Source organism: Fusarium subglutinans (genome assembly GCF_013396075.1).
Source record: "Fusarium subglutinans strain NRRL 66333 chromosome Unknown NRRL66333_c0000005, whole genome shotgun sequence".
NCBI lineage: Eukaryota > Fungi > Ascomycota > Sordariomycetes > Hypocreales > Nectriaceae > Fusarium > Fusarium subglutinans.
The window spans coordinates 1-27,358 of NW_023502068.1; the positions used below are offsets into that span (position 1 = coordinate 1).

Genomic DNA, 27,358 nt, shown 5'->3' on the forward strand with positions numbered 1-27,358 from the left:
TAAACTAAGATAGGTTATTTTAACTTTTAATATATTAGAATATAGAAAATAGTAGCTAATAGACTAATAAAGCTGTTAGGAATGTAAAATTATAAAGAATTCTTATATTAACTTAATATAAAAAAGCTAGTAAAGAATTAAATAAGAAAGGGAATAGATTATATAAGAAAATAAGGTAGTAAAGTAAGGAAAATACTAAGAAAAAGTCTATAAAGAGCTATAATATATAATAAGATAGCTTTACTTGACCTGTAGGTTAGGCTATAGGGTAATATTAAGATATAGGTGCCTTAGGCCTACCTATCCCTTGGTAAATAGCCTGCCTACTAGGCCCTAGCTAGCTTCCCTAATACATATACACCTTCCTAGTCCCGAGAACCTCAACAACATGCAGTGATACGCGACATACGGCTGAAACACCAGCCACTTTGGGGTCCAGGGTGTGCCATGAAGCAATTCCAAGGACGATGGGTTACACGACACAGTACAATGCAACAATAAGCAGCGTCTGCACTGTATCGCTTATTCCTGAGGTGAACCAATTATACGTAGCAGCATCGGATCAGTATTATCCCCTGTCTTGACCGAAAAATGATCTCAACTTGAGGTCCAGGGTAGCCAGGGTATGTGAAATGCGATTCCAAAGACGCTGGGTTACACAATACTGTATATGCTCGCACATTGAACCCTCTTGACTAAGCGATGTTTACACTGTATAAAGAACCACTTATTCTTCTGGTCAACCAATTGTGTGTAAGAGCTACCATATCAGTGTTATTCAACTTTTGACTGAAAGACCGTTCAACTCTGGGTCAAAGACCATAAAAACGTGTGGAATTGTGTCTCGGAATATGTCACGTAATTATCAATTTTCAGAAAACACCAAGATCAATGCAAACAGGCCAGATTGGCAGGAAAGGCAGCAAGAATGGGTGTGCTCTTGCAATTGACATATTAAATTTAATTTGGAGCCCATATAGCTACTTAGACTTGATATCTGTTCATAACTTGCAACTTTCACCCTGTTGACATATGTTTATGTGACTGACTGACCCGCGAAAGCTCTCGAAATAACTCCAAAGACGCTAGGTTACACAACACAGTATGGGAGCAAACATGGGCCCCTCTTGACTCAGCAGTATTACACTGTACAATGGACTGTATTGACCATCTGGCTGAAATACGCTCATGAATTTAAACTGTGTCATTTGATAATACAATTAAAGGGATAGGAACTAGTAATTAACAGAACCTTCAATTGCAATTACAAAAGCTTTGCCTTCTACAAGATGTTGATGAGGTGCAATAGATCGTCCAGTAGCGGATTCAACGTCCAAGGTGGGTCTATTCCCGACTGAACCCACCACAATCGACATCATTAACAGCTAGCTATCACCACTTAACCTCACGCCTTCAATGCGCCATCAGACATAATGAACGCACCTAATACAGTCTTGCGCAGTTTGCGCTTGTCGAAACAGATCCCCCGGTGCACAAGATTCACAAATGCACCGCCAAGGAGACAATTCACATCATCCTTCTTCCGTCGCAAGCAACAGCCATCAGCCGACGACCCAGAATTCGTCTCTATTCTCGACGGACCTCCAAAGCTTGTCCGTGTTGGAAAACGCCATGGCCCAGGTCTGATCATCCTCGGTATGCTTCAAACCTCACCAATTGAAAAGAGCATAGCCTAATTGATTTAGCTATTATCCCCGTCACAGCCTTCATTCTGGGAACATGGCAAGTCCAGCGTCTGGGCTGGAAATCCGAACTCATCGCCAAATTCGAAGACCGACTGATCCGCGACCCTCTGCCCCTCCCACCAACCATCGATCCCGATGCCATCCATGACTTTGACTATCGCCGTGTGGTTGCCAAGGGTCATTTTCGACATGATCAAGAAATGCTCATCGGTCCGCGTATGCGAGATGGTACAGATGGATACATGGTAGTCACACCATTGGAGCGAGAGAACGGCACAACAATTCTCGTGAACCGAGGCTGGATCGACAAGAAGCACAGAGACAAGAGAACCCGACCTGATGGACTACCGACGGGTGAGGTCACAGTGGAAGGACTTCTAAGAGAGCCGTGGAAGAAGAACATGTTTACGCCAGATAATCAGCCCGAGAAGGGCATGTTTTATTTCCCGGATGTGAAGCAGATGGCTGCTTTGACCGGTAGCCAGCCTGTCTGGGTTGAGGCTACTATGGGTATGTCTTTCATCATAATCTTTCATTTCGTGATGTCTTGCTAACGACATCAGAACCCGAGTTCATGCAAATGGTCGACTTCGAGGCTCGAGGTATTCCCTATGGCCGGCCCGCGGAGGTAAACCTGCGAAACAACCACGCCCAGTATATCTTTACCTGGTATGTCGCCTCATTCTGTGTCCATCGGCACAGTGCCTTCTAACTCCTTGCTTTAAGGTATGGCCTTGCTGTCGCAACATCCATCATGCTTTGGATGGTAGTCAAAAAGCCTGCAAACGACGTCGCTCGTCGTGTAGCCCGTTCAAAGGGCCTGTAAACCGTTTATCTCATAATGAATGCATCATGTAGAACTCATGTGTCTTCAGCATCTTCTACAACTTCTGCCTCGTCGCCTCGGCCCGAGACACGTCTTGCCTTGCGCTGCTTAGCGGGTTGCGGAACTGGCATTCTCAGCTCCTGGAGGAGTTCTCTTGGGAGGTGCTTCTGTGCCAAGGAGAACATGGAGGATCGCGGTCCTATCTGGCGTTGCCTGTACGATATTAGAATTTATGGCTAGAACAAAATACGGAGCTGATACCCCAGTGGAATAACATACCTTTTCATGAGTGTGAAGACGTCGCTTTCCTCGATTGTTTTGCGCTTTGCGTGATCCGCATAGGCTCCTAAATCGTCACCCAGCTGCTCGAAGAACCATTCTGATGACTGGATGAGAGCATCTAATGTCTCCGCCGATAGACGCTGGTTACTCAGACCTGACGATTGGAGAGCCGTCTGGGCCACTCGCTTGACGAAAGCCGGAGGTAGTGACGGATATTCAATGCCATGTTGTGATATCCGCTTTCGCTTCTTTGCTTTCAAGCCGCGAGGTAGCCTATCATCAGCTGGCTCATGACGCACCCCGGCTGTGACTGTTGGCTCTAGGATTGGCACTGGCTCTTCGTTTATCGAGCTATGATCGTCGACGCCACCATCGTTATGATCCCAACCGCCCATTCCAAAGTCCCCGCCACCACCATCGGAGTCGGATCCATACACAACATCAGGGCGGGGATCCTGAGCGTCATCTGCCCTGGCTTCTACGACTGACGGCTCGCCAATTGGTGATGTTGCTTGGAGATCGTTGGCGGGATCAGACATTTGAAAGACAGTTCCATCCTCAAGTCCACCAGGGTACTCGAGATTGAAGTCGCTTCCTGGGCCCTCGGTCATTCGCCGGGTCTGGTCTGCTTCAATCCTGTTTCCATGTGAGCAATGCATTGCATCTAATTAGCCGGTAAGAAACTTACGGCTCGAGTGTAAAATCATCTTGCCCAGCTCTCGCCTGAAGATCCTCCAGCAGACCGGGGAAGAAATCCGATTGTTGGCCAATATCGTCTTCTGTGACTTCATTGAAGTAGTCGCTCATGTGTTCGCTGCCGGGACTCCCTCGGGATAACCGAGAGTCAGTTGCAATCCTTCGAGGCATCTCGATAGACTGCATAGTAAAATTGTCCTCATCCAATTGTGACAACCTTGGTGGAGGCAAATCTGAGCTGGTACTAGAAGCATCTTCAATGTCCAACGGCAAGGATAGTCTTGGTGGCCTCTTTAGGAGATCGTCGTCTTCATCATCGTCATCATCATACAAGTTGCTGTCCTCCCTCTGCTCCGGCGACGAGCTCCGTTTATTCCCTGGAGATGACGAAGATGACGAGTGAATAGGCTGGCTCTTAGGCGCTAGTGTTCGACCGAGCATTCGTAAAATATCCAAGGGTGTTTCTCTCTGCTGCAACATGCTCTGTCTGCGGTTCTTTCCAGGCGTGAACATTGCCGTTCGTCGCTGGTCAAGCAGCCGACGAGCGGCTTTAGCATGAGGAGTCGGCGCATTGGATCGACCAGCAGATGCTGGTGTACCACGGCGAAGAGAGGCACGCAGGTCTCGAGCACCACTACGGTCGAGGGGTGTGTGAACGCCAGAAAACGGCTCAGCGCTGATAGCACGACGGTTCGGAGTTCTCGAAGGAGTTCGCGCGGGCGTTTCTTGCGATGCCGCTTTTCCTGGCGGCGATAGACTTGACATATTTGTGGTGGTGTTTGTTTAGATGCGCCGGAGTGGCTGGCGGAGCGACGGCCGCTCAACTGGCAGATAATGTCTCGAAACCGTGGAGGTCTTCATCCATAGAACTTTGGAAGATCCGGGCGTAATTTGAGGGCAGCGATTTGGAGAATTATTTGTATCTTCGGTTATTGTTGATGTTATCGATCCATGTCAATGATGAATGTCAATTCGAGATTCAAGTGGGAACGCGACAAGCTTCAGCCATACGCGACGAGGGGAGCTTGAGTGCACGGGCCATCCACCTGTGGTACCTGCCTTGCCATCAATGTATGGAAATGACCATGATCTCAATTATTTTTGAGAGATCTCGAAGTGCAATTCAATCAATTTACACAGTTAATATGCTATGTCGTAAATATGTATTAGATGTCACAATAAGTCAACGATATGGATATGAGGCGGAGACTAGATCCTAAGCCAAGGAGTTGTGCACCAACAACTTTGAGATCCACCAAACAATCATACCTACCTACCTATGTAAAGCAGAGCTTCAGAGAGATCCCTTGGCAGTTAACCCAAGATATCCATACCCGCCAATCACGACACTGCTCACAAATCTCCAGGCAGCTGTCCTGGGCACACCAGCCTTGATACAAATCCAACAATCAGCAGCACCCCACAAGCAGAGTAAGCTCATGAGCGTATCAACGACATGGTATTCACCACGGAGATAGAACGTCCACAGAGCGACACCATAAGCAGCTACACGAGTGCCATAGATACCAAATGCCAATTGCGCTGGCTCTGACCTGGCAATGCCTTCAGGCAGCCCGTACTCGCGCATAGCACGGTCTGGGGCTCTCAGAGGCAGAAGACCACCGAGAGTGAAAGCGGTGCCTATAAACATGGCGGGAATATGCCATGGAGAGACATTGGAGAACAAGCCTGAAGCCATTTTGTGAGATATGAGCCGGAAACTGATGTTTCTATTAGTATGGTTTCAAGTCAATAAGATAGACACTTACCGATTGGTACTGTATTCCAGCATAAAAAGAAAAGAAAATAAAGTTTAAAACAATGATCGTCCGAGCATTCTTGAAACAAATAAGCTGACGGCTCGACGTAAGCAATCAGAGGAGCTACATGTCCTGTAAGCTGAGATCGTCAAGCAATGGCAAAAAGAGTCAAAAGAATAAGTACTAGGACCGAGCGTGGATCGAACACGCGACCTAGGGATCTGCAATCCCTCGCTCGTACCAGTACCACTGAGCTATCGATCCATCCATTTGACTTGTCAGCAGCTTCAAACTGTGGCATTATGAAGATTTTGGCGGCGAGGAACAGTAACAGTGACCTGAGCAGGGGTCTAAGCGCCCAGTGGAGGCTTCAACAGCTCTCAGCATGCATCCCTGGTCTTCAAATCTTTATCTCCAACCTCTTTATTGCTGATCCCTGTCTTGAAGTGGTACCTGATTCCTAACAAAAGAGCTTGTGATGATATCAATCGTTTCTGCTTTGAGGTTGGCGTGAGTCATGGAGGTTGAATTTAGTTGAAGAGATCGGCCAGGTTTCATGATTCGGTGGTTTTGTTCATTACGGTAGCGGTAGCAGTTCTCCTTTATTCCCTTCCCAGCCAGGCATTGTCATCATGTACAATAGGGACAGATAAATAATCAGCATGAGTGCAGAACGCCAGGTGTTTCTCAAATTCTCCGCCACCGCTCACAATTGTTCCATCACATTGTCTTGAAAACAACCTAGTTACAGGGCTTCTTTTTTGGCGCAGAGCTTATTGTCAGCTATTCCGCCCAATCCACATTCCCGCATCCTCTCTCCGCCTTTCATCTGCACCGACAGCCACCGCCTGCACTTTGAATAGCCGCGCCTTGTGTACTTGGTCTTGGGATAATCTCATCTGCAGCAGCTTGAGCATTATTCCTTGCCTTTGGTTTTCTCTCTCTTGCCCGTCTTCATCTCTTTTCATAACCCGGCATTCTTTGTTCGGTTTCCATCCAATCCGTCGTCTGCATTCTCATACCCAGCCGCAACCGAGAGTTCGTCTTAGCCAAGACGGCCATTAACAGCGAATCCTTACCACGAAAGGGTTCAGCGATACAGCAGGTGAGCTGCCTTTACCCCAAATTACGGTGCTTGGTTGGCTCCTGAGCCCTTGTATCTCCCCCACCCCCAGGCGCCTACCTTTATAGCCTTGAGCAAGCTCTTGATATCGATCAACTCCTGGCATTCGCATCCTAAGCGGATAAGTTCCAGTAGGTAGGTCAAGTTGGTCGGCGAGGCTAGGTCTTGGCTTATTACTGCGAACAGGGCCTGAGGTGGCACGGGAGGTGGCTACTGGTGGCATACCCTTGGCGCCTCTCTCGTGGTTCCTCCACTGCCTGGGCTTGATGGGCTTGGGGGCGTCTAGTCCAGTGCCAGTCTAGTCCACTCAGTGATACTGATAGGATAGAGGTGGAGCGGCTCCCATCGTTGAACCTCGCTCGTCCTGTGGCCTCACCTTCTGCGGCACAAAACGCGTGAACTACACCTCGGTTTTGTGTCAAGTTTCTTCTCTGACCTATCTTTTTATGCAGCTGTGAAACTCACCTGAGGATCCATTCGAGTTCTGTCGCCGCTTGTCGCATCCAAAACAAAATCGTCATCGTCGCACCTCGTTCCCTTCCGTTATCCGGCCTTCGAGTCCCTGGCCTGCCTGTTTGACCTGAGGTGCCCCTCTCCAGGCTCTAACCTACCTACCTACTACCTACACTCTAGTTAGTCTGTCTGTCTACATTACATCCACCACCATCTTCGTACAGACACAACAATCGTCGCTTCTATCATCTCCATCTGCCCCTCCACGACTTTTTGCGCTTGCACACAATTCGTCCATTCGATACCCATTTCCCTCGACTTTCTCCGCATAACCGATCGCAACAATGGCTCAGCCTGGCGTGCAGTCATTGAAGGTTTGTTGAGCCGATGGTTACCTGACGCAATACATGGTTGGCTGACCGCTGCTACAGTGCGTGGTGACTGGTGATGGTGCTGTTGGAAAGGTACGTCGGACAACAAACAGCCGCTTACAACGCGATGGCTTTCCGTAACAAGAGTCTTTCCGCTGACTGTGCTTCCAGACCTGTCTACTCATTTCCTACACCACAAATGCCTTCCCCGGCGAATACATCCCCACTGTCTTCGACAACTACTCGGCGAGTGTTATGGTAGATGGCAAGCCTATTAGTCTTGGCCTCTGGGATACTGCTGGTCAGGAGGATTACGACAGACTGCGACCTCTCTCATACCCCCAGACCGACGTCTTCCTCATCTGCTTCTCCATCGTCAGCCCTCCTTCATTCGACAACGTCAAGGCCAAGGTACGCCGCCCCCCTTATCGCCACAACACGTCGACTCCGCTGACACCCTCTCTAGTGGTATCCCGAGATTGATCATCATGCGCCTAACATTCCCATTATCCTTGTCGGAACCAAGCTTGATCTTCGAGAAGACGCCTCCACCCTCGAATCACTTCGACAGAAGCGTATGGAGCCTGTGTCGTACGAGCAGGCGTTGACTTGCGCCAAGGAGATCAAGGCCTACAAGTACCTCGAGTGTTCTGCCCTCACTCAAAGGAACCTCAAGAGCGTTTTTGACGAGGCCATCCGGTAAGCATCGACCGTGATTAATGTGCTCTAGTACGCATCTAACTCATATTTAGAGCTGTTCTTAACCCTCGACCCACAGCTTCGAAGCAAAAGAAGAACAAGTGCTCCATTCTGTAGATATCCATCTAATGAACGCTATTCCCGCGCGTGGCAAGGCACGCGCTTGATTATCTCAACGAAGGCGTCTGGACGACGCGAAACGACACGAAGAAACTCAGGACGAATGTTTAATAGGCATTCAGCGATACAAGACGGCGGCTCTTGACGGAATATCCCATGGGAGCGGCTGGGGCTGGACTAGGCTATTGCTTTTTTCTCGAGGCCCGATACCCGTCCCCAGATCATGGCCCTCGCAACGATCATGCGGAGGCAACTGCATATGACGATGGCTTTTACTTGCGAGGCGGTTCTTGAATGAATTTTGGGTTTTTACTATCTGCGGTTACGTGTTTCCAACCGTTGCTTTTTATTATTTATCTCTATTTGCTCATATCTCATACTGTGGCCCCCTCGCGGAGTTTATACCGATTTGGTCAGTAATTCAAGAACCGGATTGCACTTTGGACAGATGATTGCTTGCGATTGTTTGGCGATGTTTTGGTTCCTTCGACAAGTGTCCGTTTTACCCTGTGGAGCTATGTTGAATCCATGGCTATCATGTCTCGTGTCTGGCATTCACTATCTCGAGACTTGCAGTTTGGCAACTCGTTTCTGCGATGTATAGTGGTTTGGTTTTCTTCTAGAAGATGTCAATTTGTCCGTCTTGACTATAAAATGGTCTCTTTGGTATGTGGCTATGGGCGAAAGGAATTGCATTGCTTGTTAGAGCTCCCAATAGAGTATACGTTCAATTAAATCGGAGCATAAACAGCAAAGAACCTACAGCCTACACCAGTTGATATATACGATCAACAGCCTGCTTATATAGGCCCCTCATCTGAAGTAGAAATATCTCGGAAGCATTCGAATTGAGTAGCGGATATAGAAATATAATTCATCGTCTGTTCCATGCTCTTCTTCGTGAGGTCAAGGATCCACTTCCTTTGGGTATCTCTCACTACCTTACCATATAAATGCACCATCAACTTTTGTGTATCCGATCCCAGTACAATCATTTAACACATTCAGAGACCCTCACAAACCTACTCCTTCTTGAGCTTCACACCCTTGGCTCGAGGCCTGGCAAGCTGTTTCTACCAGCGGTTGCCAGGAATGTGGGCACGCCGACTTGGATGAATACCATCCTCTCCAGCTTTGCGAGTGTCACCCTTGCCCTTGTTCTCTTCCTTTGCCGTCCTCTCACGCTCAATACGCTTGGTGCGGTTCTCGTCGAGTTTGCGGTTCTTCTCCTTGATCTTGTCCTGGCGCTGCTTTGTCTTGCCACCTCCACCGGCACTGTTACACAAGAGTTAGCGTGTGTTCTAGTCATGTATGAAGTTGCTGTTCGTGCAGGTGAGTGTCGGTGAAGCAGTAGTGAGCGTGAATCAAGTCAAGACTAGTCACTCTGGTATGGTTACACAGATCGAGGTGCTTTTGTGTTGAATCAGGCTGAGGGATAGGGGTGTGGAGTCAAAGCAATGATATGAGTTATCATGTAAGACAAAAGTACGAAAGTAACTTACGTCAACTCGACGTTTATGCGGCGGGGGTAAGAGACACCATCTGAGAACTCGGAGTGGTGGAACTTGTCGAGGCATGTTCGCATATGCCAGACCTTTTCGAACTCGACAAAGGCAAAGCCACGGCAGGGCTTGCTATCCTTGGGATCGCTCATGCAGCGAACTGACACTGGGTTGAGAGAGGCAAAGTGGGTTTTGATTGTTTCGGCAGTGGCGGTGAAGGGCAGATTTCCGACGAAGACAATGTGACGGTCTCCTTTGCCATCAGCAGCCTCTGCATCAGCACCACCAGCAGATTCATCGTTGGTGGTCGTTGTTTCGGAGGCCTTGTTTTGCTTCTTTTTGTCCTTCTTGCTCTTCTTTGGCTCGTCCTTGGGTTCGGCATCGGCGCTGGCGCCGTCCTGTGGTTGTGACTCGTCGGTTTTGGCCTTCTTGTCCTTCTTCTTCTTGTCTTTCTTCGCAGGCTTATCTGCCTCTACTGGCGCATCCGCTGGCTTGTCATCAGCTTCAGCCATTGGAGCATCCTCAGCCGCCTCTTCGTCATCGTCCTGCTCAGGGAGGTCCTGGAGGTTCTTGCGCTTCTCCTTGCGCTCCTTGCGCGATTCCTTCTTGTACTTCTTGTCTCTCTTCTCTTTCTTAGCCTTCTTCAGATCGGCACCATCATCCTCGCTGCGCTTGCGCTTCTTGGCTGGGGCCTCAGAATCAACGGAAGCAATGGGCTTGTCGTCGACCTCGGCGGTCTCTCTTGCGCGCTTGCTCTTCATTATCGGTGACTACGGTGGACTGCTCTGAAATAGTATCGTATAGGTGGAGCTGCTGGGGATGCAGAATCTGCCGATATCAAGTCAGTAACCTTGTGCCATGTCGCAATGTAAAACATGTGGCTTGAGGAGGAAGCAAACAATGGTTCGATCGAGGGAACTTACAGGCTATTCGGTGCAGTGTGATAGTCCTGGGAGTGGAGGATTAGGTTGCGTCGTGCGGCTGGCTGTTGTTTGCTTGATCGTCGGTGCAGGACAATTTTTTTGAGGCAGGAAATATTCCGGACTGAACTAGACTAGCGCTGTTTCGGAAGCGTACCGCTGATGCTTGCCCTGTGTAAGTAAGTATCCGTCCGTAAGGTAGGTGCGTGCCTCAGTGAACCAACCTATTGAATGGTTTGCCAGTTGAGGCTGCACTCGGGGCGTGGAATTCTAAAGAGAATCGATCTGCGCGTGACAAGACGTACAGAAAATGTGAGAATAGAGTAGGATCGGTCGTTCATGTGAGGGTGAATGTGATAATCCAACCCAATAGTAAGGGAAGCTAGGGAAGGCGGGAGAGGCCGAGATACTGACTGCCGGGAATAGTTATCAAGGATAAGAATGCACTAAAGTTACTGGCTGGCCACTATAACGGTACTGCTACCAATTCCACGATAGAGTCAACCAGCTTCAGGTCTGTAAATGCTTTAGCTTCCTGGTAGAAAACGGCCTATCGTAATGACAGCCTACCTAAGGTATTCTTCTCCAGTGACAGGCTATTGAAACCCAGGTCTCCTCACTGTCAAATTGCATTTTCGGGTGTAGGGGCTCACTGCTTTCTTTTTCCTTGCCCGACTGTCTTAGTCTCAACCTTTTCTTTTTTTTTCGTCAGTTATTTCCCTCTAGGCCGGCACGTAATTCATGCCACTAAAGACACGCTGCACTACACGCATGCTCGCACGTACATGATGTGTCTCAGGTTGTAATGCCAGCCGGGCTCTTGGTCCACGCACGAGCTCAAGATAATCAGCGGCTATCACGACTATCCGTCATGCCATGCAATGTCATGGCGCCAGCGACTGGACTACAGACTCCAGATCCCGCGCTGCAACGCTACGCTACGGCAGAGGTACCCCAGCTCCCATGTGCATACCTGTAAGTGCGCCTGCAGCTGCAGATGATGCTGATGCTGATGCTGATGCTGATGCTGATGTTGAGCCAACCCTGAATATGCGGTGGACGTATCCGTACGTCTAATCGACCACTGCGCAACTGACATGGAGGCTCTCGGACCCATATGACATATCTTGATCAAGCCGAGGCCATCTGCAGCTTAGAGGCGCAACATGGTGCATATTGACCCAGCTGAAAGGTCGAGGGTTGGGGAATCCGTTCCATTATCCCGACGTCCCAAGATCAAGGATGGGACCCTTGAAACGGAATAGTTCTGTTTTGTTAATTATTGATAGAGTCGACTATTGGAGTTATTTGACCGCATCTAGCGAGTCATTCACCTTATTTGTATGACGATCGAAGAGCAAAAGGGTCCTTATAGCGTTGAAACGTGGACTGTCCAACGGCCGCACTGCCTCTTTCACTTTGTCGACAAGCTCATGCAAAAGCAAAGACTTGACACTAGCAAAAGTGTCGACCTAGAGAAATGCCCCTCCCCCTCCACATCCAAGTCCACGTCGACATCCACTTCACTAAACTGCCCTTATGCAAGCAAGAGATGTTGGGATTGGGATACGTTTACGGTCCGGCACCTCCCTGCGCCCCAACTGACAGCCGCCTGTAAAGTGAAAGTGTAACCTGACTGCGAGTGAGGGCGTATTAATAAGACGTCAAGTGGAGGAAGCAGAAGGAAAAAAGAAAAGAAAGACGAAAGAATATTAGACAAGTGAAAGTGAAAGGCTCCATCCCTGTCGAGATATCCCTTGTCCCTGCCCCGTGCTGAATGCCCCATCATCCACTCAACCCTCTCTAAACCGTCATCCTCCATCATCAAGCCATGTCCACTCGACTCAAGTCATGTCCTCCGCTGTCTGTCTTATACCGTCTTTTCTTTTTTCCAATTTTCACTTTCTTCAACGCTTCTGCTAATTAATTCTAAATCTCGTTTCTACTCTGTCGCCATCTCCGCTTCGCCTACGGCTTGATCTCCGCCTCGTAGTTATTGTACGCCTCATTAGACTATGCTCCCTGTCTTTGTGACACCCATGTTTCCCCCCCGTCTATCCAATTGCCTAGTTTGCTGCAAGTAGAACCACCTGAAGTTGCTTTTCTCCATCTTACAATACTGCTTCTGCTCTGTTTCTCGTCGCGGAAACGCTGCCAGACACCAAAAACCTTGACAGGGGTTCTGATATGTCCACAACTTTGACATTTCCTGCAAGCTCCCGTGTCTTGTCTCTGATGCTCTGCTCTCTGACCCTCTTTGTCTAGGTAGCTAGTAGTGTCTCTCTCCCGTTCTCAACCTCTCCACTGACTGACTGTTCATGTCATTTTCAGATCCTCTCTTGACTCTGACCCGGCTTCTCCGACACTCCATCCATCTCCATTTACACCCCCAGCTGAACCAGCTGAGCCCGTTCCGTATCCAACCAGCGTTGGTACCCGCTATAGTTTCTCGGTGCTCTACACACATGGCATGGTCAAGGAAAGACATTGTCATGGCTTGGACAACCGATGTCAAACACAGGCATCATGGTCCAACTGGCAAACACAAACAATGGATGGGCATGGCATGCGAGATGAGGCCCGCCGCGTATCAATAGCCCAGATACAGCCATACCCGCCCCAGCCCGAAATTCTACGCTTTTGACTGTAGTCAGTTCTGCTGCATCTTGCTTGCTTCTTTTCTTATACATACATACATACATACATACATACACAACGTCTCTCAGGGTGGGTGGCCACCGGAATCTTCAGCTTTTCTCTGTTACACTGTCTATCCCCTGTCTTTTCTATCCCCATATCTCTCTCGTTCATTCATATTTACCTCGAATCTCTCTCGCACCTCAATTTCTTTTTTTATTAACCCTTTCTCTTTTCTATCTTGTGTCGACTCGACAGAGATTCTACTTTTGCTTGTACCCGGTTCTCCAAAACCCTGCGTCAAGTGGACTCGTTGTCGTCGTGATCACTTACACCGACAGGCTGACCACTTAGAGCAAGCTCACATCTTCTTCCTCTGTCACAATGAAGATGACATGGGACCTAGGAATGGACCATGTCCGGTCCTGGGTCCTCAACGGTGACTACGAGCTGGACGATTCTTTCGATCGTCCGTTTACTTGGAGTTCTACCGTTGTCACTGGCCTCTCTGAAGCTCCCATTGTACCCCTGCCTGAACATGCAAGTGCTCATTCAGATGTCGAGGGAGAAACTCATGCCTCCCAAATCACTGAGTTGACCGCTGCTTCTACTGGGCCGGACTCCTCTAACCCTTTCCCGACCTTGAACAAGGAGCAATTCCTTGCCGTTGCCGACAACGTGGACGATCCCCTGGTTCCGAAGCAACTCGACGTCCGCCGCATCTTTCATAATGGCCGCTATACATGGCAGCAGCTCGTGAGCCAGGCACTGGCTTTACCAAGAGGCACCTTTCCTCCTGGCCTCGACCCGTCTATCATGCTCCAGGATATGCCGCCTCTCCCCGAATTCGTGCCGACAAAGGGAATCCTGGCCGGAGCCCCCACCTGGTTTGTCCCGGATCCGGAACCTCACATTCGGGACGGATCAGATTTTGACCTCGACAACGTTACCGGCACCACCAAGTATTTCCGTCTCAGCTATCTGTCGCCCATCAACTGCATCATCTCTTCAGACCCAGGTGCCTGCCACTATGGCAATCCAGCTGGCACCGCTGATGCCTCCAACGCCCCGCAAGGGCTCGCCATCTTGACCGTGTGTTGGTCCTACATTCTCTCCACACGGTTACTGCAACTCCAGGAGAGGAAGATCCACTTCACCGACTCCTGTCTCCAACCAGTCCCGATTGACACGATCGGGGATCTCGCCCAGAACGAGATCCTGGTTCATCTCCCTGAAGGTGTCTCCTCACGGCTCGTGCATTGGCTCTGTGCGATTCTGGCGTCACAACCAGGTTGGGCCGCTGAAGGGGGTTCATGTGGACCATGGGATGCCACGTTCGCTAGTGATGTGTGCTTCATCATTGCTACTGAAGGTCAAGTTTCGATTGACTGCGATGCGGTGCCCCCAACTCCCACCGAAGCTACGGACCTCTTGATCGAGTTCTGTAATTCGTTTGGTATTGGCCATGAACCCCGCCGATCCAAAGATCCAAGTATCTTGTCCCCGATCAAGGCTGGATTTCTTGCAGCCCTCGCAATTCCATTCTATCGTATGGCCAAGCTGGAACCGCATTTACCTAGGCCATCTCTGAAACCACGAAAGAGCACGCCCATGGATGCTAATCAGACAGCCAATATTCATCGATACACAGCGGAAGCACGCTACTACATGACGCTGAGCATGCATCCTTACGCTCTGGCGCCAGTCCTCTGGAGCATATTTTGGCAACCAGATATTCAGTGCAACCTTGCTAGTCCCTGGTTGGCTGCCATTGCCAGCGTTCTTCAGCCCGCCTTCAAACACTGCGATTTTGAGATGCTTATCAAGGTCTTTCTGCTCCGCCGTCCTCGGGTAGCCATGTGGTGGCATGGCCTTTTCCTTCTGGGTAACCCTAAAATCTTGGATTTCATTCGCAACTATCTGACTACGCTTAATGAGGGATGTTCATACGATACCTTGTCTCATCCAGATATTGTTACGGCGGTATGGACAGGGGCACCACAATCATATCAAGATGACCCTACAGCTACCGCCTACCATGACCTCAGCACGGCTGTTCCTCGTGCTGCCCTGCTTCAGCATCGGCATACGCTGACTCTTCGCGACCCATGGCCCCTCTTCTACGGTTGGCGCCCCTTTGGTACAGTTCCCAAAGATACTATCGAGCCTGATCTGTACCCTTGGCTTGAACGAGGCCACCGTCGGGAGTACCGCCATTGGACTTGGTGGTCAAAGAATAATGCATCTTTTGAACCCTCAGTGCATGTTGGCTACCGCAAAGAGACTGGTCAATTTGACTCAAGCGTCTCAGATAACCTCGATATTATTTCTTCTCCCAACTCTCTTGCGCCAATTCCACCCCCAACTGCTCTTCCTGTCGCTATAGAGCCCTCCCGCCGTGCTACTCTACAGATGATCAACCACTCCCTAGGAAACATAGTTGGAGAGCGCAGCCTCAGTACTGCTGTCATTCCAGAATTGAATCACTCTCACCCATGGCTCAAGGACTGGACTCCTGTCTGAGTTTATCTTCATATATAATACCCCGTTCTCCGAATTTACGACCGTCATGTTACCCTTCGTACGATATTTTAACTTCTACGGCCGCAGCAGAAGTCAGGCCTGAGCATTGGGTTTTTTGGCCCACAGCATTTTCGAAGAAGCGAGTTTTGGGTTAATCAAAGAGGCATGATGAACTTTGTGCCTCAATTCACATTCACTGTCAATGTCCATGGACTACGGTGCTTGCTTTCGGTCATGTGTGTTGCTTTACTTTTGCCTTGTTACCTTTAGCTGATGATACGGGCGCCTAAGGGGGAGGGAGGAAAGCTTCTTTTAAAACATGGTGCCAAAATCAACTGATCTAAAGATCTTCTAAAATATACTAAACTTGGTCAAGCATTTTTGTTACTTAGGATAGTAGTCTGCATCACAACCAACATCTCACCGTCGAGCAGTGACAAAGGTAAACGGGAGAATGGTTGATGTATTGATAGTAATGCTATGTGTGCCATTCTGGTCCCTCGCACTCGCCATGCCTGTTCGAGCGTCATTTCAACCTTCAAGCCCTCAGGTTTAGTGTATCGATGGTACAGCCTGGTGTTTCCATATAATAGCCTGGAGATCAAATGTTAGTAATCAGATACATTTCAGTATTGGATGATATGCCTTAAAGCGAGTTTTCGGCTTCGATGCTGGCCTGGGCAATGGCTTCAAGAGTCGTGTGCCTCAGCGAGAATGACCTTGCGGCCCTTTTCTGGGTTCCACAAGGGTGCTCTGAAGTTGAGGTGTGACTTCGTTGGCGATGGGTATTGGCCAAACATGGTTGCAACGGGTAACGGAGGGCCAGGGCTCGACGTGATCGATTGCATCGCAGTTTTGGAATGGCTAAGTTTATTGATTAGGCAAAGTCGTAACTGAAGAGTGACTTGAGAACGTAAGGTACCTAGTGAGAAGGTCACCAGAGCCATGGAACAGAATGACTTGCGACCACTAATCTTCGGGTCAGTACTTGACCTCAGTAGTTTTGATCTATAGTAGTTCTTACCAGGTAAATGTCGTCAACCCCTTGCTGCCAGTCATACCACATCCATCTGAGCATTCATGGCGGTCAACACAACTCCCCGCTAGTCCACAGTCCGAAGCTGTTAGAACAGTCGTAGGGCAAAAGCCCCAGAGTCCATTGCGTGTGTCGACTCGACAGTTGAACCCAGAATCGGCAGTTCTCTTCTTTTTGGGATCACCGTCTAGGTAGCCACAGGTCGAGAGCTCAGTGCTAATAGCCCGTGGCTCGAGAATGTTACTCGGTTGTGGAAGAAAAGGGGCTTCCGTTACAGGGGGAAAAGCCGCATGGAGAGCGACAATGACAGATGGTAAAGTTTGTAGATAGTACAAGGAAAGAGACCTCATTGTGAAGGTTGAGTTACTCTAAGCTGGAGAAACGTTCAGAGAGACGCGCAGAGAAAGCAAGATGATAATTCACGATGAAGATACTAGGGTAGAAACGCCTCCTTATTATTCTACACTGATCCAATCTTTCTGCCCTTACTCTCAGTTTCCAAGACTCAACCTACATGGGTGTAGTTCTTGGTTGAGCCACCAGGACCCGAGGACTTGGGGCGCATGCACAGAGTCTACCATTGGATCGTTCCTTGTTTTAGTTTCCTATAACATCTTTATAATTAAGTTTTGAACATATGAAGGACTCCTTTTATCGGTTTACACATTCTCGGTACTGTCTATCATTCAGTGTAAGCCTTTAAGAGTCATCTCAAACATGTATCTGAGTAACTATTAACAAAAGACTTTGGCACTTGGATCTCTCTGAAACTGTATCACTTAAGGCCAGGGTGCTGCTGCATCAAGAAGATCGGCATTACTCTTCTTAGTTCTGGGAAGACTGAATCTTTTTGTTTAAGTTTCTGGACACGTTAAATAGTTATGTATAGAATCTATTTATTAAATTGCCATCAGGTTGAGTCCGGAACCTATCTTTCAGCCTTGTGGCCCATGGGTCATCATTGGCCTGCTCAGGAAGATCAAACAACCGGGGTATCCTGTATCCTCACTTGAACTCGGGCGCTTAGACGACCCAAAAATATACATCACATCCTGGTATTATGATCCCCTGTCACTTACAGAGGAACTTGCTGTTGGCTGTTGCTTGTGACTGAACCGATTTCTCTTTGCTATGCCCCAAATTCTCTCTTCTTTTTCTCATCATCCCTAGATGAGCAATGAACTCATGTGGTGACCTATTTGCTTCGTTCAAGTCATGTATCGCAGGTTTATAGCACCACTGCTGGCAGTCTTTTGCTTCTTCCTTGTCGTTACGAGTCTCTATCTTGGGCGTGATCACCTTACTTGGCGCTCAGGTTCTTATATTCCTGTACAGAAAGAAGAGGTTGAGAACAGTCCCAGCCTAAAATTAACGACAGTAGTGACGACAACGAGTGCTAAGATTGAAGAGAGCCCTTCGCATACGCCAACTCCAGCTCCAACAATTTCAAACGGTAAGTATATCATGTTCTCTATGCCTAGTGTGTACTCATTTCTCACAGGTAATATATTATCGGCTGAGCGTATATCACCCTACATAGCAGCTATACTGGACCCATTATCTACGGCCCTCCCTCGTCTCGAGTGCCCTGCTCTAAATGTCAATCGTTACCAGATCCTCCAAGAGTCTCGACATGGGGATGAAGTTGTAGACTCACAAATTGATTATTTCTTTGCTCTCAACTTGCGGGACTGCATTGGCATTCTCCCGCGCCTGATGGGTAGCATCGTTGAAGCTATTCGTTTCCTTGGACCCCATCGTTGTGCGTTATCTCTCGTTGAGGGAAACTCCCCTGACGGCACATCCGATATTCTCTCCACTCTGAAGCCCTTCTTGGAAGACTTAGGACTGGTCTATTTCTACAACAGTTCCAAGATCAACCCAGCACAAGGAAATGCACGTATCCATAAGCTCGCCCAACTACGCAACCTAGCCCTCACTCCCCTTTATAAAGAGCAAGTCAGTGCCACAGACGAAACAACAGTGCTTTTCATCAACGATGTGTCCGCCTGTACAGAAGATATTCTCGAGCTCGCTCTTCAGCGACGTAGTCTCAACGCAGACATGACATGCGCTATGGATTGGACCTACGTAGGACCCGACCCACCCTTTTACGATATCTGGATAGCCCGTACCATAGCAGGAGACTCCTTTTTCGAGGTCGGCTCCGATGGAAATTGGAACTCAGCTTGGAACCTCTTCTGGAACGCCCCGGGAACACGCTCACGCTACGACGCACAACAACCCTTCCAGGTTTTTGCCTGCTGGAACGGGGCTACCGCGTTTACTGCGGCGCCGTTATTACATGGTCTTCGGTTTCGAGATACTCGCAAAGGAGAGTGTTTTCAAGGGGAGCCCCAGTTGTTTTGTAAGGATATGTGGTCTCGGGGTTTTCGCAAGATTGCAGTTGTGCCGAGTGTAAATCTCGAGTATTCTGACGAGAAGGCCGCAGATATCAAGAAGCTGAAGGGCTATGTATCGAATATAGTTGGAAGACAGGAGGAAGATGGTGTACTAAATTGGGTATATGATCCCCCAAAGCAGGTAAGATGCATGCCAACTTGGGATAAACAGTCTTGGAGAGCCTGGAACGAAACGCTATAATAAGAGGACGGACAGTGATTAGGGACGCAATGGGTACGGTTTTGAAGTTATTACGCACGGAAAGGTTTTGCAATGATGATGGTAAAAGCAAAACAGACTTGTGTATATTTACACATGTCCTACGAAAGGACATCCATGATTCCTGCTTGATGTTTCTTATAAATACATATATACCTTAGCAACCATAATCATTCTGTTGACTGTAGTGTCAACTTTTGTCCAAAATAACAGGTATCGTGTACCACTATCACTTTGCTCCATCGACAAAAGAGAGAGGAAATCCAATTATTATGCTTTCCAATAGTCCATTGTCTATTGGTTCCAATACCAGCGCTGCCCAGCGGGATCAAAAACCCACCGTGGTGGGAAGAGTGGCCTAGCTCCTGTCTGCTAGACATGGGGTCCAAGGTGAGGAGGAAATTGGAGGTGATAGGCTTGGGGAGAGAATTGCTGATGATGCCAAGGAGGATTAGGCATGTATTGCCTGGGAGGTGGTGCATTGAAGTGGTTGGTGTTGTAACCTCGCTGGAAACCATTACCACGGAAAGGAGCCATGTGGCCTCCTCGTCCGGAGGAATGTCCATGGTTATTAGGGCCATGCCCATTAGAGTTGCCTCGCCACGACACCTGGCTTCCACGCTGAGGCCAACCATTTCGTGACTGGCCACCATTCTGCATATATGGCTCGCTTCCGTTGTAAAACTGGCGATCGCTTTCTGGTGACGGTGGCCCATTGTGGTACGAGCGTCGACCATCGTGGTAGTCACCCGAACCGTTTCCTGGACCTCCGCCTCGGCGGCCACCACGCCCAGATCCTCCCCTTCTCCATCGATAAGGTCGTCGGGGACCACGAGGTTTTCGATCGACCTGGAAATCGATCCGCTTGATGGGATGAGTGACCATTATGTCATCGATGATGTCGTACTTGATGAGCTCATCGTCGCCTGTCGTCCATACCTGGAACACATTTTCCAGCCTCTCAATGTACTTGACTTGAGGCACCCAAGTTCGGACATAACTTCCGTTGTTGTCATAGTCGAATGCTTGTTTAATAGGGTTGAATATGCGTGCGTCACCTCTGGGGTCGTTACCGACACCCGCCACGTACTGCCAGTTGGCCCAGTTGGAAGACACATCATAATCTACCAGCATGGCTTCGTACCATTCAGCTCCGTAGCGCCAATCAATGCCAAGATGTTTTGTGAAGAAGCTGGCGACATTCTGTCGGGCTCGGTTCGAGGTGTAGCCCGTATGATAGAGTTCTCGCTGTGAAGCATCAATCAGCCCCATGCCTGTTGTTCCTCGAAGGAACCTCTCAATGATGTCACCCAGTTCCTCGGGTGAAGGATCTTGATCGGCACTGGCTTCCTCCTTCAGAGCTGTCTTCCACTTCTTATCATACTTGCCACTGGCTCCCTTAAAACCATCAAGCTTGAAAAGACGTGAGCCAAACTTCATAGTACACAATCGCATGTAGTCCCGCCACAAGAGCTCAAATCTGACAGCTTTGGTGCCTTCGTTCTCTCCCTGTCCGAAGCCTATAGCTCTAGAGTAGGATTGTTCTTGACCGTCCTCAAACTTGACTAGTTCCTCATGAATGCAGCGGGCTGAAATAGATCCGAGTGCCAGGTATGCTGAAAGCTTGGTGCTGTAATCGGTTCCTAGTAAGCCGTTGCGGGTCTCCTGGTAGGTAGTCATGGAGCCTGACTTGATGAGATGGTAAAGACGATCCCAGGCAGGGTTCTCTCCACCCTTGAATGGATGTGCGGACCGAGCATCTTCAGGATAGGCTGGAGGGTCTGGCACCATACTGTTGATGGGTTCTAGGAGGCGTTGTTCAAAGTCGTTGTAGTTGTCAGGAATCTGAAATGGAGGTTCCTGAGGTGGTGCCCACGATGAAGGGAATGGCGGCAACGATCCGGCCTGCGGACGAGGGAGAGAGGCGCGAGGACGCTCCCGGAGGGGTTCTTGAGTTTTGCGGAAGGTTGTAAAAACATCTGGAAGCTCCTTGGGGTTATCCAAGCCAGTGTCACGACTAGTTACAAGCATTAGTGAGTATCCAAGATTGACTCCTCGGCAGTCATGTAGGCTGGCAGGCGGAACTTACTCGTCGATGTAAAACTTTTCGTCCTGCCAAAGCTTAAAGTTGATGTTGTTCTCAGAACATACAGATGCTACAGCATTCTGATCATCAACCTCCTCTTTCGATACCTCCTCGGTCATCCAAACTGTATCAACAGATTGATGTTCATCGTGCAGGGACTTGATCAAATGCTTTAGGACGTTGTCGAAGCTTCCGACACGAACCAGCATGCCACTGCGGATGTCTTCAAGATTTTGTTTCACATCCCAGATAGATTCAGCTTGGAACTTGGCTCGAATGGGGCCACATCTCCAGAAGCGGCCTACCTGACTTCGGGCTTCGGGGTAAGGAGACTTCTTTCCTTCAACAACGAAGCCTGAAGTTTCAATTTGGTGAGGGGGGAGAATATAGATGGGGAGGAGGTGAGTGAAGCCATGGTCAGAAGTGGCCAGGTGGTGAAGGATAGGGTTGTCGATTGCCCTGAGATCGCGTCGAAGTAGGTAGACGAGAAGTTTGTTCCCAGCCATGATGTTAAGATTACAATGGTGTTGTTGTAATACAAGTTGAGGCGTAAACGGGGCGTTTACGGTATTGTCTATGGTTCAGGAACCTGGTTTCGGATCCGAAGGGAGAACTTGAATTGGCGGAGACGTTGTCAGACCTTCCACTAGGTGGTTGTGCGGGAGGGGCCTAGTTTTGGGACTGGGATGAGGGCTCAATATTTGGGCCACTGCGTGGTTTCGTTTAAACGGCTGGGGTAGAGTGTGTGGGAGGTATTTGGTTGGGCCGTGTACGGTACAGCAACAGCAACAGCAGTTGAGTTGAAAGTTGGTTGAATTTGTGGGCGTTAACAAGGGTTTGGGCACCTTTCTTGTGACGATATAGTATAATGGTAGCCAAACAAAGTTGAAGGAAAGCTGAATAGGAAGAGAAACTTCTCAGAAGCAAACGAGTCTGGTAACTCGACGGAAGAGTCTCGAAGGTAGAAGGGCAGCGGGTTGGGTTGTATGTAGGTATTGCGTAGGTGATTAAGACAGAGCTAAAGAAGTCTGGTCTGACTAGATGAATGGGGAACCAGCGGATACTGAGATATCAAATAGATCATGGATATCAAAAGCTGGGATCTGGCTGCTACTATAACTTTAGCTCGTCTTAGCTTAGTTTAGCAGCTTCAACGGTTCCTGGCCAGATATACCGTGAAGCAACGTCGGAGCCTCGATGCGGATGTAGCCACAGGGGTGTATATATCGCCTGCCCACGACCCTTGGATGGGATGGAGGAAGCTAGGCGGGAGCCTAGCGTGAAGTGAAGTGACGGGTGGGTTCTCCTGGTAGTTGATAGTGGATATGATGATGGCATTCAGGTCCCCTAGACGCGGGAGTGAAGCTGTTTGAACCCCGGTTCAGCTTAACTTGACTCAAAGGCCAAGTCTAGATGGTTGAGAAGAGGGTGTATAGAACTCAAAGGCAGGCTGAGACAGAGAATGAGTGCAGGAGAGTCGAGTGAGTGTGTAAGAACAGGTAGACATCAACTTCAACCAACCGCAGTTGAGAAGAGGATAATGCCATAGGGGAATGAGAGAACAAGGCGAGAGTTGAATGCATACGATGACGATGATAATAAGAATCTAGACTAGGTAGGTACAGGAGGTGAATGGAGATCCTCCTTCCTAACGTTGGGCCAGGCCACGGCGACTTTTCTCGTTCCAGGGACCGGACCTGCAGAATGCAGTGATCGATACACTAATAACTCTCCGACTTGTCCAGGTCTAGAAACCTGGGACAATCATCAAAGCGCCTTTTTTTTGGTCTGGAGAAGATAGTGATAGCTCGATATCAAGCTTGTGGTTTAACACGATACGATGCCACGGCAAGGTCCAGAATAGGTAAAAACCCGGTAATAAGAGACGATGGAGATGGTGATGGCGATGGAGATACCGGTAGAACAAAAAGAAAAGAAATCAGAACTTGGAATAAAAAGAAAATAACTAGAGCAAAGGTAAAGGCAAGAGGAGACCAATCGCTCTCTGGACCCTGATCGGCCCATGACGGAGAACCCGGTTGTTGCGACGGCGCCATTGCTATGATGATTTGATTTGACTGTGAATTTTTACTATGTTGCTACGATGCGCTTTGCTTTGTCGTGATCCAAAGCTCGATTTCCATGCCTCTACAACGATCCTCTAGATCGGACCAAAGACGGGAGCTCTAGCCTACAGGGGTTAAGGGTAAGGCTCAAGCGAATGGACAGTGACAGGCCACAGCAGAAGCATTGACAGGGGACGGGGAGCAAAGAAGCTGCTAAAAAAGTTTAAAGGGTGTCAAGTTTTATTCGCTCCAAGCGATGATCTCTGTCTTTTCCCCCTACCTCTCAGCCAGCAAATGCAACCCAAACATGTGAGTGAGCTAGTGAGGTGATTCTGCTTGGCCCTGGGGCGGGACGACGCGCAGTCTTGCATTGTATATCATGCTCAAGTTGTTCTGCTTTGGGGCCGGAGGCTTACAGGGGGCTTCAGGGCGTGTCCGACCAGGCTCGGCCCCCATGTCTCGTCTCCCAGGCACAGTGAGCACTACCTCCTACTTAGGTGGGGTGGGGCTCAATGGTGAGAACATCACCAAACTTAGCAAGAACTAGACCGTTGACGATTGACGTTCCTAAGCTGACACTTGACAAGGGGAAGGTTTCCATAAACAGAAACCTCATATCCGTAAACCGTCAATCATGTCTAGATTGATCACAGACTGTTCGCCCTGGATGAACGTTTGACTGCTGTGCTTCCCCCCTATCAAGCCTCACCTGCTACTTGCGTACGCATATTCAATGTTGTCTCCGCCTCACTTCTCTCTTCTCCTTGTCTTGCCTTGTCTGGTCTTGTGTGTGTCAAAATGTGCACGACGCGATCTGGTGTTGCGCCAACGATTGAGATGCGATGCAGCGGCATGGCTATCGACATTATCATCGCCATCGTGGGGGGCGTGTGCAACTGTTACACTGACTTACTTGGCTGTGCTTTGCTCTGCTGTGCTGCCTACAAACGTTCTGAGACACGACAAGGGGCGGGACAAGACCTCGTGAGAAATGGATCCTTTGCGGGCTGTCAAGTTTCTGTGGCGTACGGCGTGTCGTGTCCCGTCGTGTTCTGCTCTATTGTGTTGGTGATCGTGGTGATGGTTGAGGGCTTGACTGAGATCGAGAGAGGGGGTCTCTAAGAAATCAGGGTCCAGTCAGTATAGCCGATCAATGACATCACGACTTGATGGGGGCTTTTCTAATACCCGTGAATTGGACTCGAATGTTTTGGCTTATACAATTAATTGCTTTGGATATTTGAAATGATACACGATTCGCTGCAATGATTGCAACTATCGCGAGTCTGCAGCTATCCATCGCTGTCAAGTACGGCTATCAACATCATCACTGATTCCCGTTTCTCAGATCTGCACGTAGGGTGCTAACACACGCCCATCGAGCCGAACAAGGGGGGTTCTAGATCCTGTCAAGTAAAGCCCAGACTCGAGAGTTTTTAAGACCCGTTTTCAGGCCCACGCCCATGTCCAAATGGATCCATGACCAATCGATCCGAGCGTCGTGTTCCCCCGAAATGACCTGATGTTTTTTGCCTTTCGTTTCTTTTTCTTCTTCTACCGACATGGGAAACAGCCCTTTTTCCATCAAAGGTACCCTAGTACCCCAGTCTCCGATATCCGTTGTCAACGTGCGTTCCCGACGATCGGGCTCATAGCTCTCACATATCTTGTGCTGGTGTTGACTTTACTACCCTCACGCAAGCTCCCATTCTGTTTGATCTGAGTTTACGGTAGTTCAACCGGCATTTGTCAATGAATAGACTTTCTGTTTTCCCCATCAAAACATCGGTATCATGAAGATACCTACAGTATCAACAGATGTAAGCCAAAGATCCAATATCAATCGATCTGATACCTGCTGCCCAGCCTGGACCAGCCTGGGCCAGCCTTCTCCCGTCTCAGCAACATGCTTGTCTCAAATTTGTCAACGTTGTATAAATAATTGATTGCATAAAGCCCACATGCAATGATTTCCAATCGGTGTTGCTCCGGTGGCCAATGGAGTTGAGTGCAGAGCAGATCACAGCCAAGCTTTTAACTATAGCCTCGACCGGGGTTTTGTCGCAACCAGTTGCGAGCTGCAAGACGTCCCGGAATCATCTCATGAATCAATGCAAATGAATCACACGCGTCTTGAAACCACGAATCTTGATGTAAGCCTGTATGAGCAGGGTAGTCAGCTATGATTCAGAGAGATAAACCAGCCTTTCGATTATCTCCTGAAACCTCAGCATAAACTACACAATGATGACGACGATTAAGCAAGCCCATGTCTTGAATTTGCAGGCATCAAACCATCTCATGTTCTCCCGGACTCTCATTTGGATACCCCATAGCCCATCGCGATGATGCTGCTCTACACTGGATTATTCGTGGGTTTCGATCAGGAACATGACATCGCTCATGACGACACTGTCCGGACTATTTTTGAGATCGCGTAGGATCGTCACTACTGACGCGCTTTCTTCGACCCATGGTGAAGTCATCGCACGTTGCATCGAAGATCAGGGTTCATACACAATAACTCTACTCAGAGCCAACTTGGAGCTAACTTTGAAAGCATTTAGTAATGATTCAGATGGGAGTTTAGCATGGGTAATCTCTAATTATCGATTTTGTCATAACTCTGGTATAGATTTTCATGTTCAATCAAGTCCAGACTACCCTAGACTATGGTGTTTTCGAATGTCACGATACTGCTCGATCCTCAGTCTCTACTTACTCCGCGCGATCATGGAATCTACATTGGATCATCTTTTCCGACACGCCTTCTGCCAACCCAAGTCGAAATGATAACATGAAATGCAATACTACACGCCACGATGGTAAACTGGTCAATACCTGAAAACGCTTACCATGTCATGATGTCTACACTCGCATAAACGGGCGCTTGAAGGCTTCGGCCTTGCTCGCCACATTGCGATAGTAGCGAGGTGCATTATTTCTGTCTTTTGGGTTGTCACAATGTCTCACTGAAGCGCGCTTTAGAAGTCCAAGAAGCAAATGTAGGGATAGAAATCGGATGTCTGAGTCCACAAGGTCGATGCAGACATTACAGGACAATAGGTTACTACCAATGAGCTGCTAAACATCACTACATCCAAATGCCTGCAATGGTATACTCGTTCCATAGGTCATATCATTGAGACAAGGCTTCGGAAGGTCTTTATCCTTCCTGCAGTCAGATTCTCCTCGCAGCAATATGCAAATGTTTCTTATGCATAATGACCCAACTTGTAAGCGATGTTCGTCATATTTTTCTTCGATCGAGATGATAATCTTGAAGGGCAAAGCATCCTCGGTCGGACTGAGTCGGTCACATCGTCGTATGTCCGCGAGCCTTGTCCGACGACGGAGCGTGGGGAACATGACCCCAGATTTTCGGCGAGGGGAAGCTGGGGTAGAGATGGGGAACCACAAACAGGTTCAGGGGAATAATAGTTGAGGAGGCTTAATAGAAGACTTATATTGACATTTTATATATAATAAACGAACGTTAGATCACTAAAGAAAAGCCGGGTACTCAAAGGATTGACCCAAGAAGCGGGCAGATAGCAATATGACGGTATCGTGAAGGTAGTGTTAAAAAGTTGAGGCTTGTGATAGTGAGCATCAATGCCCCGCGTTTCGCTATCTATACATCACCATTGAACTTCTCATAACCACAACTCAGCAGATCGATACTGCTTGGATTACAGTATCAAATACAAACGACGAGAAACACATCAGTGCAGCTATTAGTCTCCCTTTGTGGCTACATATATGATAAACAACAATCATGTCCAGCGACCCTCCGAGTGGATAGTCTTGGTCGGTGAGGATCAGACTGAAGCAAATTCAACAAAATGATAACAATTGAGTGGATTGATTGGCTAGTATATGGGGTTTGAGTTTCCCCTCGCTAGAAAAGCCCCTGAAAGACTTCATTTT

The 27,358-nt window shown here is 48.6% G+C and overlaps 8 protein-coding genes across 8 annotated transcripts; 4 read left to right on the forward strand and 4 right to left on the reverse strand.

Annotated features, from left to right (window-relative positions):
• Positions 1–1,433: 1,433 nt before the first annotated feature.
• Positions 1,434–2,532, forward strand: FSUBG_1047 (SURF1; the record flags this gene model as incomplete). Its single annotated transcript, XM_036675050.1, has 4 exons — positions 1,434–1,656; positions 1,707–2,216; positions 2,270–2,375; positions 2,433–2,532. 4 exons carry the CDS (start codon positions 1,434–1,436, stop codon positions 2,530–2,532), a joined length of 939 nt encoding a protein of 312 aa, XP_036543215.1.
• Positions 2,533–2,567: 35 nt separating this feature from the next.
• FSUBG_1048 (uncharacterized protein) lies at positions 2,568–4,275 on the reverse strand (the record flags this gene model as incomplete). The annotated part of the gene is made up of 3 exons (XM_036675060.1): positions 2,568–2,745; positions 2,812–3,450; positions 3,503–4,275. 3 exons carry the CDS (start codon positions 4,273–4,275, stop codon positions 2,568–2,570), a joined length of 1,590 nt encoding a protein of 529 aa, XP_036543216.1.
• A 529-nt stretch (positions 4,276–4,804) lies between these two features.
• Positions 4,805–5,209, reverse strand: FSUBG_1049 (efflux pump antibiotic resistance; the record flags this gene model as incomplete). Its single annotated transcript, XM_036675071.1, has 1 exon — positions 4,805–5,209. One exon carries the CDS (start codon positions 5,207–5,209, stop codon positions 4,805–4,807), a length of 405 nt encoding a protein of 134 aa, XP_036543217.1.
• A 1,981-nt stretch (positions 5,210–7,190) lies between these two features.
• FSUBG_1050 (Ras-like C3 botulinum toxin substrate 1) lies at positions 7,191–8,033 on the forward strand (the record flags this gene model as incomplete). The annotated part of the gene is made up of 5 exons (XM_036675083.1): positions 7,191–7,220; positions 7,278–7,310; positions 7,389–7,628; positions 7,684–7,916; positions 7,970–8,033. 5 exons carry the CDS (start codon positions 7,191–7,193, stop codon positions 8,031–8,033), a joined length of 600 nt encoding a protein of 199 aa, XP_036543218.1.
• Positions 8,034–9,109: 1,076 nt separating this feature from the next.
• Positions 9,110–10,299, reverse strand: FSUBG_1051 (small nuclear ribonucleoprotein; the record flags this gene model as incomplete). The annotated part of the gene is made up of 2 exons (XM_036675094.1): positions 9,110–9,311; positions 9,539–10,299. The coding sequence occupies 2 exons, from the start codon at positions 10,297–10,299 to the stop codon at positions 9,110–9,112; spliced, it is 963 nt and encodes a 320-aa protein (XP_036543219.1).
• Positions 10,300–13,479: 3,180 nt separating this feature from the next.
• Positions 13,480–15,618, forward strand: FSUBG_1052 (uncharacterized protein; the record flags this gene model as incomplete). Its single annotated transcript, XM_036675105.1, has 1 exon — positions 13,480–15,618. One exon carries the CDS (start codon positions 13,480–13,482, stop codon positions 15,616–15,618), a length of 2,139 nt encoding a protein of 712 aa, XP_036543220.1.
• A 2,251-nt stretch (positions 15,619–17,869) lies between these two features.
• Positions 17,870–19,334, forward strand: FSUBG_1053 (alpha-1 3-mannosyltransferase; the record flags this gene model as incomplete). Its single annotated transcript, XM_036675116.1, has 3 exons — positions 17,870–18,107; positions 18,156–19,198; positions 19,281–19,334. 3 exons carry the CDS (start codon positions 17,870–17,872, stop codon positions 19,332–19,334), a joined length of 1,335 nt encoding a protein of 444 aa, XP_036543221.1.
• Positions 19,335–19,648: 314 nt separating this feature from the next.
• On the reverse strand, positions 19,649–21,868 carry FSUBG_1054 (deoxyribodipyrimidine photo-lyase; the record flags this gene model as incomplete). The annotated part of the gene is made up of 2 exons (XM_036675127.1): positions 19,649–21,293; positions 21,366–21,868. 2 exons carry the CDS (start codon positions 21,866–21,868, stop codon positions 19,649–19,651), a joined length of 2,148 nt encoding a protein of 715 aa, XP_036543222.1.
• Between the last annotated feature and the right edge of the window lie 5,490 nt (positions 21,869–27,358).